The sequence below is a fragment of the Varroa destructor genome, unplaced genomic scaffold (assembly GCF_002443255.2).
Source record: "Varroa destructor unplaced genomic scaffold, Vdes_3.0 BEIS01000003.1, whole genome shotgun sequence".
NCBI lineage: Eukaryota > Metazoa > Arthropoda > Arachnida > Mesostigmata > Varroidae > Varroa > Varroa destructor.
Genome location: NW_019211456.1, coordinates 56,432,396 through 56,445,154, shown reverse-complemented (window position 1 = coordinate 56,445,154; position 12,759 = coordinate 56,432,396). Strand labels below are relative to the sequence as shown.

The following is a 12,759-nucleotide window of genomic DNA, read 5'->3' as shown; positions in this document are numbered from 1 at the left end:
TATTGAGTCGTCAGCCATTGTCTGTTTGTAGAGGGCGCTGCGATGGATGGTTCCGCGCAGGATCAGCAGCACCATCACGACTGGCAGACGATGCAGTGAATAGTTACTTGAAGTGCACGCTTGATTTTATGCAACGTTTGAAGTTGTTTTTGGCATGGACGTTTATTTCACGTGTTCGGATTCTTAGGTGAAATTTAATGAACATCGACTTATTAATTAAACCAAATATCAGGTTAGTTTCCATTATGAAGGATTCTTTGTTAGTATGTTAAATAGAATCTACTTGGCTGTAGAGATACAGCCGTTCTTATTTGTTTTTCTACTCTGATGGTAAAATCCCTACTTTACAATTGATAATTAATTGATTTAATAACTGTAGCCCTAACACCGATAGACTTCGAGTCCTCATGATTTCTTCATGAGGTCTAAATGCCAGGGAACCGATAGCTTACGTATATAAACATGGGCTACGGTATCGTAAGCGTTTTATTCCTATTTATGTCCTGCGCCGTGCGGAGCCAGTGTGTGGACGAAAACGTGAAAATTAACTGAAAGTAACATACAAATAAGGGGCAAATACATAATAAAAGGCCATATGATAGTATATCAGCATGGCTAATATCGAGTAACTGATTATAGACTGATGGTAAATAGAATCCTTCATATATTGTCCGTTCATAAATACCTAGAATGGCTCTTAGCCTTATGGGTTAAATTGTTAATCTTATTTCATCCTAGTTATATATATATATATATATATATTTATACAGATTTAGTTAAGGCTTCGGATTTTTGTTTAGCTATTTCCATAGTAATTCTTCAATTTATTCTCTTTCTATTAAAGAAGCATATGTTTTTTCAATACAGGAACATTTCTTGCCGTTTATTATTATTATCTATCTGCACATTATTCGGGCGCTGTGACTTTCGAAAAATGATAACTGATCTAAGAATTCAAGCGGAAGAGTCATTTTTCTCATTTTCTTTGCTCAAGACACGTAAAAAAATTTAAATCGGATAGAGTAGAATAATTTAGTGCTTAAGTCTGGCACAAAGATTATATGGCTCTTATATGCTTCGTCCAAAATCGTCGTAAGTCTTTTGGTGTAAAATTGCACATATCAGAATTGTTCGTTTCTCGCCCTTTCTCAATAGTGAAATGGGTTAAACGGAAATAGCAACTCTTTCTCCACTAATGTATTCTATATGTGGAAAAGATATCGACCCCTATTATGCGTTATTAATTTCCAAAAATCGTAGTCATTTACAAATCTACCGGCATACAAAAAGGCAGTTCGAAGCTCATTTGAAACGCCAATAAAAGAGAACCGGATAGATAGCGACTTTCATTATATATAGAAAATGTATAATGGATTAAAAAGGTAGGTGTACAATACCACATATAGTATATATAATATTATTTTATAACATAATCCTTTGTTGTTGAATGTCAGATATTATAATGGCAGAACGTAAGGGAACTTCCAAAGTTCGAATGCTTCAAGATATTGAGGAAGATGTTCAGAAATTTTGGGAAGATCAAAAAATATTCGAGCAAGATGCCCCGATAGACTTTAATTTAGATGAGAAAAATGAGCAGAAATTCTTCACGACCTTTCCGTATCCATATGCAAATGGTCGTCTTCATCTGGGACATACATTCTCCCTCAGCAAGTGCGAGTTCGCAGCGGGTTATCAGCGTATGCAGGTACGTTTTGGTCAAATAACTAAGTATATAAAAATAGTCTATAGAGAACTTGCTAATTAAGTGATATTTCTTGAAGGTCATGATCTGTCATACGTTTATCATATTTTTTCAATTTATATTACATTAAATAAAAGAAGTACATCTTGGGATGAATAGTTAATTTTTTGTAATTTAATTACTTAGCTATTTTTTGAGGTATTAGCAATATTCTATAACCAAACTGCCTTTAAATACACAAATAATTAGCATTTAAATCTATAACTATGTATAATATATTGTGTTGAATGTAATATGAATCATAAAAGACAATACAATTCAAACTTTTTCTTTAATAACAAAGGTACAATTTAATGCGGTTTAGGCAACCATTGTGGCGTGCATAATGTAAACTTATTATTTTGTGTATTATTAAGTTCATTAGAAACATGAAACTGAATAGTATCATTAATATATATATGCAGTACTGAAATAACTTGAATTGGGTATTTCAGGGGAAAAAATGCCTCTTTCCGTTTGGTTTTCACTGCACCGGCATGCCGATAAAAGCTTGCGCTGACAAGCTGGTCCGTGAAATGGAGCAGTTTGGTTATCCACCGCAGTTCGCTTCCGAAGATGACTCGCCCATTGATGAAAAGCAGAAGGTACGAGAGAGTAATGAAAAAAATAAGAACGAGTTGGCGCAGGTGCGTCGAAACTTGGCTCTTAACCGCATGAAAATTCAGAGCGACTCCAGTGTTATGCATTAAGGATGAAACTGGAAAAATTCTAAACGCGGAGAAAACGATAGCTTTTAGTTAGTGTGATGGCAAACGCATAGATAAAAATTTTTCCTAAGTGAAGCTCTTTTTCAACGATTACAGCTTTTTGAAAAATCATACAATTTGGATATGTGCAAATACTGTATTGCGAGTTTGATGTCAAGATCTAATTAGCCAGTTTATTTTCAGACCAAGTAATTTTTGCTTCCCAAAGAAATATCTTAAAATTATTCATAATTAAATAATGTGACAGTTTTAATGTTCTTATTTTGCACAACTTTTATTGTAGATGATGATATTTTATTGCATCATTGAGTATGAAGTTAGTTTTATCACATCCCTTATTTCTATATTTATTTGTGGCTGATTAGTTATTTAATAACAGGGGTCTAGGTTTGGCCATTACTAAGCACAGCCCCACTGAGACACGGCAATTCGCGATTGGCTACGGCGCGTCAATGTCCGGTTATAACTACGCAGGCTGGACGCGCATTAAGATGCCATACCAGTGCTCTAAAGGAAAAGTGGGAATTGGATGAACTTTCAGAGTTTCGAACAACCTTTTTCAAACTTGTAGCATTCACAACATTCTTCTCAACAGTCTCTTGTATAATGTATATAACGGGACGACGCTACACGAGATGCGTAATCATGCGCATTCGCAATCCCGTCCCAGTGTCGTGGAAAAATTACGGTATGATAACGCGGGCTATAGTTAGGATTTTGACAAGACAAGAGTCGATTAGCCTCGTTAAGCGAAAAGCAGCACCTAGAGACATCGAAGATTGTAAACCGTTAATTGCAACACACCTAGTACAGTAATATGTTGATTTCTTCGCGTTTCCGGTGCAAATTGGTGCACCATATATCTCTATCGTGTTTCCGTCTTTTCGAGGTTTATGGTCTCCGGCAGGCCTTGAACGATCGACAGAATAAAGCCACATAAAAAGCAAAAGTTGTTGCTGAAAAAAAGTCTGTGGGCATTTAAAATACATTTTTCTATATTAACTTTGTTTGAAAACTCAGAGTAAATTTTTCTGCAATTGAAAGTGATCATTGGGGTCATAGGCGTTTACAAAAAGTTCTGCGTCGAGAAGATTAAAATCATTCTAAGTCACAGATGAGTCGCAATACCACAGACGAAGTCAAAGTCAGTACAAGCTTTTATAATAAGCGCTGTACATCATAGCGACGTATAGGCATTTATAGAACAGAAAGTTCAAGATTAATATAATCATTGAAACAATACGTAGATATGCATAAGAACGTGTCAATTTATATACCAATTTTAACTTTGCCTTATTTAGGATTTTTCACAAGAATTCGGACTCATTAACTCTGAAGGAACAATCGTGATGATCGCAGCTCATTTCTCTAAAAGATGACTCCGATCTCAGTCATTGTGCAACTGGTGATGATTAATAATATTGAATGGGTTTAGGAAATCATGAGCAGTTGAGACGGCAGTTAAAACTGCTGGTACCGTTGAATACACATGTGTTACTGCCTAGGCAAGCTTTGTTAGGTACTTGCAAAATTACGTTGATTTTCTGCGAATACTTCTATCGTTCCCTGTGATGGGCTAACAAAGGTTCCTGAGAAAGATTGTTTCTTTAAAGCGTTCTCTTTAGATGATATCTCTTATGTTTTTAAATACGCTCCGCTTCCTGAATTGTTGGCTGTTGGAGAATTTACTTGTGCAGCGCTTATCATCTTATTAAATCATTTTAAGTGAACATTTCTTAACCAGTTTAATTCATGGATCGTTTATTTTTGGAACGAGTTACTAACTGACTGAAAGAAGGTGCATGTCTCCACCTGGCGTGCCACTTAGATACATTTTCGTTAGAAACGGTTCTACAAGCTTCCTCAAAATCTGTCAAGGAATAACACTCTACAAATGCTCTAATAAATTTCTCGTCTTAGAGTCGGCTTATATTGTTTTATTATGAAAAAAAGAATATATTTACGGAGAATTTGAATGATGAAATCAAACACGTGAAAACCAAGTTTGTGATCACGATTCGGATTAATTCACATGTTTTTTGTGACCTCTTACTCTATTACGATATATATATATATAACTAAAGACGGCATTTTAAACTAAAATGCCGCCTTTAGTTTTAGACCACGTAACGCCAATACAAATCTTCGACCAACAAAAAAAGAAGGCTTTTTGACAAATTTGACTAGAGAAGCGAATTTTGTCGCTTTTAAAACTTTATAGCTAGATAGTCTAAATGCAGTCCATGTGTGGGATGACGACTTATAATGTAGCTTGATGCGAGGTAACAGGCAATTTCTGAGCGCGATGTCGGTAACTTGAGTTCCCATGTTTTCCATTCTGTATGTTGTACCACCGCATTCTGGAAGTATAAACTATCATACTCAGTGCAAATTGAAAACTTTTGCCTTGTTTTTCGTAGAAAAATTTATGATTTCCCGTAACGTACATTTGCGCGACTAGTGTCTACAACCATTGTTCATTTAAATTCGCACTTAAAAACTATGTTCTCAAAAAGCTAACAGTGTGGAGTCAGTGTTACGTAGTATACTTGTGTAATCATAAGTATATATGTACGGTGTTGTTTTCAGCTCATTTTAGATAGTTTATTAAATGTTCTCCTAGTTACACAGTACCGTAGCTAGAGCGGTCGGAAGAATACCTGACACGAAATCTTGAGGTTTGATTTATGTGCTTGTTCGGCTTGTACAATGACTTAATTCCTGTTGTTTATTTCCGATATTTCTGAGCTGTTTTGATCACTTAACTGCACGTGTTATTTCCCCGTTCCTGTGAGCCTATAAGTACTTACTGAGGTTCACTAAATCGCTAATGATAGTGTTTCTAAGTAAATTCAACTACCTGTTTTGTACATTAAAATATCTGAAGTTTTCATAATTATTCCTCTATTATATAGGTAGGATCCGTGACTGGTGCAACTAACATAATTGTTCCTATGGTGCCGAGAACTGTGAACAATTATCATTTTTTTGCAATCTATTTTTGAATATTGTCTGAAACAAATAGAAATTTATCCCTCGTAAAATGTGGCATATTGATTACATATTATCTTTGCTGTTAGAAATATGTATTTGTACCTCATTTTCTAGTAACTATTCGCGACTACTAGAATAATCTGAAAAGCGAAACAAAAAAACCTTTGCAGGAGAAGACTAGCATTGAGGACCAAATCAAGTCGAAATCTAAAGGGAAGAAAAGCAAAGCGTTAGCAAAGACAGGCTCCGCAAAATACCAATGGGAAATCATGCGAAGCCTTGGACTTCCTGACGACGAAATTAAGAAATTCGCTAACGCAGATTACTGGCAAGTATGCGGGTTAAAACTAGTATTCTTCATATATGCAGTTGAATGTAAAAAAAATTACGCGTGCTAATTGGCAAATTACCACCGATGAGACAAAAAAAGCGACGCATTTGCTGTAAGTTTTAGGAGTAAAGGATTGCGCATATCCAGGGAAGTGAAACACAGATAAACAACCTTTTCCTAATGTTGATGCTTAGAATGTTGGATAGCTGGTTGTCTTCATACAACCAGCTCATGAATAAACCTAACCCCTGTCCCCATCATTTTTTCGTCGTAAAGAGCTAAGCACCTTTTAAAGGAAAAACACTTGGAACGTTAAATGAGTAGCTTCTAGTATTTTCTTTAGAAAATGAGATCTTGCAGTATAGACATCGTACATATTGTAGTTAGGTGCTCTTCAGAGTAACGTTTAGGTCCTATCTCAGGTATGCCATTAATACTAGATATTAAAGAAACAATTAGTGAAAATATAAAACATTTTGGAAATAGAATTAAAAAGAGTTGCGATAATACAAAAACAAGATGGTATAATCGGGAAAAAGTGCCTTTACAAGGAGAGCCCCTGCAAACTATTAGTATGCCTCCATTACATTCAAGTGACACAAATGGGCAAATTTTCTATAAAGTTTAAAGTAAAACAGTATCCATCGTTTCTGTTAACGACGTTTAATGCTTAGGTTGGACTATTTTCCTCCAGCCATGATGGCAGATCTCAAACGGATGGGAATCCGAGTCGATTGGCGTCGCTCAATGATCACAACAGACGCAAATCCATTCTATGATTCCTTCGTTCGGTGGCAATTCATACGATTAAAGGAAAAAAACCGTATTAAGTACGGAAAAAGGTTAGTTTGATTAAAAAAAAAGAACAGATTACCATTTAACTAAAAGCCGTTCACTACAAATTAAAAAGAGTTTCCTCATTCATTGCGAACTTGATTAGCGTACAATTGTCGATGAAACACCTTATTGCATAGCCGTTTTTTCTCGAATATAAAATAAACACTTGGCCTATGTTATCTTACTTATAGTTATCCTTAAATGCGTTTCATAGGTAACAAGATATCTGTATGCATGTATCATATATGCAGGATAATACATACAATCGTGTTTATGCCGAGTTTCGAATCGAGTCTAAATTGTCTAAAAACCACAAAGCCATGGAGAATCCTACAACCGTACGTTAAAGGAAGTGAAGTAACAGGAACACTATCCTAAGAAAATGTTTACAAAATGCTCAATCAGCAAAAAACTTCATCAATAACCGCGAAAGATTCGAAGTAAATATCGGGATTAAGCTGCAAAAATACAATTCGGTGAAAACAAATTGTTTTAATCTGAATGATAACTACAGTACCGAGAAGTTCTCATACCTAAGGTGTGTGCCAGATATATTAATTCCGGGTAGACCGTGTTTATTACCGTAGTGACACTTGTAAGTCTATAACCACTGAGTGCCGACAAAAACCAAAGAACTTAATAATATGTGAAGGAGACTTGCTGTTAACAATAATTTTCTTTACATACAGATACAGCATATTTTCACCGAAGACAAATCAACCTTGTGTAGATCACGACCGTCAAACCGGGGAAGGGGTGGAACCGCAGGAGTACACCATCGTCAAGCTGAAGATTCAAGAACCCTTACCTGAGGTGTTGATGCAGCTAAAAGGTAAGTGGCTGGAGATTGTTTTTAAATCTTTTTTTACCAGCACTAATAATTTCAATACTTTTATACAACCAATTAGGAGTGGAGAAATCAGTATTTACGAATATATGAAAAAGGGGAAGGTAATTAGCTGTAATTAGTTAGTCATACGAATATACAACATTTATACCATATTTTCAAGTTCTATTACAAGTGGACTTTCATAATGCTAGATAAGGCAAAAGTATTTAGTTACGGTCGCAATTTTTGGCAGAATTAGTAGCTACAGGACTAAGGCCCATTGGGATTCTGACCTAAGCTAAATCTAGACTGCGTGTCATGTAATTCTGTCCTTAGTAAAAAAAAAAAAAAAAAAAAAGTAAATTGCTACTAATAGTGGACGCCGGTCAATTGAAAACTGAGAAACAGTGCCGTGTACCCACTAAAAAAAGAACAGTTCGTCTGTGGTCTGGTAGAAATGGCGTCTTCACGTTATGATTACCGCTTTGGTCGTCACACGATTCTTGCTTCTGCCTGAGTATAACAAATGAATGAATTTGTATTATCTAGTCCTGTATTTACTCCGTAAATGTCTCATAGTACAATAACTAAAGCATCATGTAAGAAAAGAGATCTATTCATGGAATGTGCGTTTGTAAGTGAAAACAAACAGTTTATCGGTGCGGTGTTTTGGGTGATTAACCCTAGGTGCTCTAGGGAAGCTGAAAATCGCTGGTTCAATCTCATCGACATTATATATATATGTACGGTACCTGTCACGAAATAATCAATTTCAAGACTCGTATAGATATTAAATAATTTAAGCATAATTATTATGTCTTGAAGCAGGATATTTGACAGATCACATGTTATATTGTTTCATACGGTTCGGGCAGGGTACAACGTCTTTCTCGTGGCTGCAACACTTCGGCCTGAAACGATGTACGGTCAAACAAACTGTTGGATATCACCAGATATAGAGTATGTAGCCCACAAAATGAAGGGAGGAGAAATTTTTATATGCACATTCCGGTCGGCTTATAACATGTGCTATCAGGATCTATGCACGACACATGGACAGGTTGACGTACTCGCCAAGTTTAACGGAGCAGCTTTAATGGGTATCGCTCTTCATGCCCCCCTTACGAGTTATAAGACCATTTACACTCTACCTATGTTAACAATAAAGGACGATAAGGGCACGGGCATCGTAACAAGTGTCCCAAGTGATTCACCTGACGATTTCGCTGCGTTGCGTGATCTCAAACAAAAGGAGTCGCTGCGCAAAAAGTATGGGATTAAAGATGAAATGGTGATTCCGTTTGAACCCATACCAATTCTTGAGATTCCCGGTCTTGGCAAGCTTGCAGCTCTGAAAGTTTGTGACGACTTAAAGATCCGAAGTCAGAACGATCGAGATAAACTTTCGGAGGCCAAACAAATGGTATGTGAGGGTAGACCAGGCTATTTCTCGATTAATTTCTATTAAAGGCAATATTAGCATGTAAAATGACTAAGGGAGAGAGTTGTACATTAGTATGCCGTCTAAATTCTTCGCAAGTGATCACTAAAATAAGTTTAAATTTTGTGCTATCTTTATCGATTTAGTTATAAGAAAGTAGACTTTCAAACTATAAAAATGCACCTAATTGTTGTGCTCGACAGGTGCTTATCAACGCATTTACTGGGTACATAATGTACACAGTATTGTACCGCAGTAGAGCAGCCAAGTTGTATATCGACTTGTTTTCCGTGAAGTGTTTAGCTTGTGTGTGTTTCATTGTTTGTTTGCAGGTGTATTTGAAGGGATTTTATGATGGTATACTTTTGGTTGGTCCTTATGCCGGGAAAAGAATCCAGGACGTAAAGAAGCTCATTCAAAATGAGCTGTTGGAACGCAAAGAGGCAGTTTTTTACATGGAACCAGAAAAGAAAATCATTGCACGTTCTGGAGAAGAATGTGTCGTTGCTCTTTGCGACCAATGGTACCTTGATTACGGTATGAGTCACACTATAACATCTAATTACGATGGGTAACTGTAACAGCTAAGATAGGGCTTGACTAACAGCAAGCAGAATTGTAGTACTGCAAAACGATCTTAGCTATGCAATATACACTTTAAATCATCATCAAACTATCTATATTGCCAGTATTATATTTTTTTTACCTAAGTAATTCGCAACAAAATTCGTTTAGAGTCTGCTAACTATCCAACTACAAACACTGTAGAAAATAATCGCAATAAAAACATTGCCACGTATAACCTGGAGAAGAATCTATATTTTGCTATCTAAGTTTTTTAAATGGCTTTCGCACATGTATTTTTTTCTGTTTTAGAGTAGAAAATTGTTTTTTTTAGAACTTTTGGATACATAGGAAACCTTATAGAAAAGCTCATTTATATGATTCAGGTATATAGCAAAAAAAGTACACCGGCATATTCGTTCTGATATCTACTATGCCTTGGCAATGCTACACAGAATTTTAGCCACTACAGCTAAGAGTTTTTTTATTGAAACATTGACCAACTGGTCTTACAAACGTAGCAATCCATAGGACGAAAGTACTAGATGCATTCTCAGTTAGACAGTGGTACAGATCAAGAAAAAGTTGTTCATAATTTTGTTCGAGTGGAGGGATGGTTGACAGTACTAACGTGAATGCATTTATTTATTACAACATGGAGAACTTCAGTAAAGTCGATGGATTTATATATATATATTATATATATATTTGGTTTCTCTGAAAAGCTTTGTTCTTTTGTGACTTGAATTGGGCCAGGTCGTTATTGTTGGCTTACCGGTAAATTTTGCGTGGTTATTTCAGGAAAAAATAAAAATCGAAATTTAGGAGATCTACAAATATGATGAGCTGTGGCGTGGAACAGCAGACATAATTAATTGTGCCTGTCAAATTCTAGTAAATAATAACCCCCTAGAAAAAAAAAACAGGTTGATCTCAAAGTGTACTTGAAATAGCTCTGATTTTTTGCATATCTAGCCAAGAAATTGTAGAGTATTCAACTACTCAGAAATTCGAGAAATCTGAGATACTAAAAAATTGAAAGTTCATTTTACTTCACATACTTAGGAGATGCATACTTAGCAGATGCAGTTAACAATCATTCAGTTTTTATTTACCACAAAAATGTTGCAAGATTGTGTGATCTATAATATGATACACTGCATGTACTAATGAATAACTTGTTTGAGCTAAACACGAAAGACGTGGCACGTGCAAAAACTATTGCCTGATGCATGATTATTAATATTAGGTCGGAAGGTAATTCCAGCTTGCTTTAGATACTTCCAACCTTTAGAAGATAATTAATCTCAGAGATTAAATTTGTTTCTTTCACTTCTCATGGGTTTTGTTGGTATAAGAAACAGATTCTTCCGCTAACCAAGGAGGTATCAGTGGAAGGCCCGCATTCATTGATTTATCCTTGGTCTATTCGAATTTTCGAGCTTTTAATGAAAAGATGATATTCCATCAAGTCTATTTGTTGACTTGCTTTAACGACTTGAGTAGAGTCGCGGTCTGCATTCATCGTATCGCTGTTTATAGTAAGTGGACAGTTGCTTTGACCACCCCTGTCTGAGGTCTGCTGTCCGGTTCATATACTGAACACATGATGAGATAACTTTTCTCCACCGTACGAGCAACAGTATGCATATGTTCAACGGTCTCCAATGGCACTTTCACTTAGTTCATGAAGATTTCTATCCTTTATACTTTATTTAGTATAAATAGGCAATTTTAAACAACGTGGCGACTAACGCTTGGCTGCACTCAAAGTTTTCGAGCTTACCGGAGACGAATTTTCATGCAATAAAACCTGTACTGCATCGTTGTTTGTACCCCCATGGTGGCCCCCGAAACTAACTTTGTATTTAAAGTAGAGACCAGTCTAGTTTTCGAACCCTAAAGCCAGAGTCGACAAGCACTGTCATAAACTGCTCACTCTGTGCATAATGATCGTCTTCTAAACCACGTTGCTTATGGGGATAGTGATCTAGAAACTGTGTGTCGAACACATACTTTTCAGGAATTTACGTTTTAGTGGAAGACAAAACTGCTACAAATAACCCACGTTTTTTTTTAAATGCTAAAAAGACATCTATCAATGTGAATATAAAATAAATTTAATGAATAATTGAGTTTCGCCGCACATTAGTACAATATTACGGTAGTACGAAATTTGGTTCTTTACTAACAGTAAGTGCTGACGGTATATCTTATATTTCGACTCTAGTCTGCTCAATGTGATCTACAAAATAAGCGGAATCAGCAAGAAAATTTGTATGGTCTTTTTTGTCTTCACAGGTGACAAATCATGGAAAAATATGGCTCACATCAACCTAAACAGTATAGAATGCTATTCAGACGAAGTGCGAAATAATTTAAAAAAATCCATCGATTGGCTTCAGGAACACGCGTGTTCACGGACTTATGGTTTGGGAACAAAACTGCCTTGGGATGAAAAGTGGCTTATTGAATCTTTGTCCGATTCGAGCATCTACATGGCATACTATACAGTGTCACACCTTTTGCAGGGCAACGATATCACTGGACGTCACGGAAAAAGCCCTCTTGGTAAGCATTTTGCAAACATTGTGTTTAACGTTGTGAGGAGAATGAATGAGCATTAAAAGCATCTAAATCGTTATTAGTTTACTCTAAGGTTGTCTGAGTTTTCGTCACATGTTCACTGATGTTGAATGATAATAATATACTAATAATTCTTGGAACTTTCTTGTATTAGTGGTCTTGGTAACATCAACTTTCTAAGGTTCATCCATATATATATGAGAAATCTGCATAAAATTATTACCAACAAGCTTAAAAATTGACGGATGTTCTGAGCGAAAGCATACATGAGGCAAATTTGTCGACCTTGAGCCTTAAGTATATTCGTTTTTCCGTCGACATATTGCGGATATCCAACAGTAATTCAACCTGGAAGAAACAAGGTCCTATCAAATGAGAAGTAAAGAATTAGAAAGTACTATCCTAACCTGGAAACCCAACAAATGGAAACCACTGCAAGTTGGAAGTTGGCACATCAGCCCGTTTGGACCTTTTTTGCTGCACGCAATGCATGGTATAAGTATGTTTTTTGCGAGGAAGCCGAAACCTTTTATAACGAGTATATGGGAGAGAATATTCCACCCAGCAACTTTGATACAAATTCTGCCCATTTAACTCGCTACTCCATAGAAACTCGGAAAATAATAATAATAAAAGACTAATGCTGAAACCGTTGCTTTTTTTCGAATCACTTACAAAAATACCTAGAGCATATAGAGCACATAT

The 12,759-nt window shown here is 36.0% G+C and overlaps 1 protein-coding gene across 1 annotated transcript in view; it reads left to right on the top strand.

Moving 5' to 3' along the window:
* The first annotated feature begins 81 nt into the window (after positions 1-81).
* The window catches only part of LeuRS (Leucyl-tRNA synthetase), a 15,204-nt gene continuing 2,526 nt past the window's right edge, over positions 82-12,759 (top strand). Inside the window, exons 1-9 of the mRNA XM_022800878.2 lie at positions 82-232; positions 1,455-1,708; positions 2,200-2,349; positions 5,637-5,794; positions 6,472-6,639; positions 7,324-7,466; positions 8,339-8,886; positions 9,237-9,441; positions 11,770-12,039. Of these exons, the coding sequence (XP_022656613.1) occupies positions 1,463-1,708; positions 2,200-2,349; positions 5,637-5,794; positions 6,472-6,639; positions 7,324-7,466; positions 8,339-8,886; positions 9,237-9,441; positions 11,770-12,039 (1,888 nt within the window). The 5' untranslated portion in view covers positions 82-232; positions 1,455-1,462. The remainder of the gene's footprint in view (positions 233-1,454; positions 1,709-2,199; positions 2,350-5,636; positions 5,795-6,471; positions 6,640-7,323; positions 7,467-8,338; positions 8,887-9,236; positions 9,442-11,769; positions 12,040-12,759) is intronic.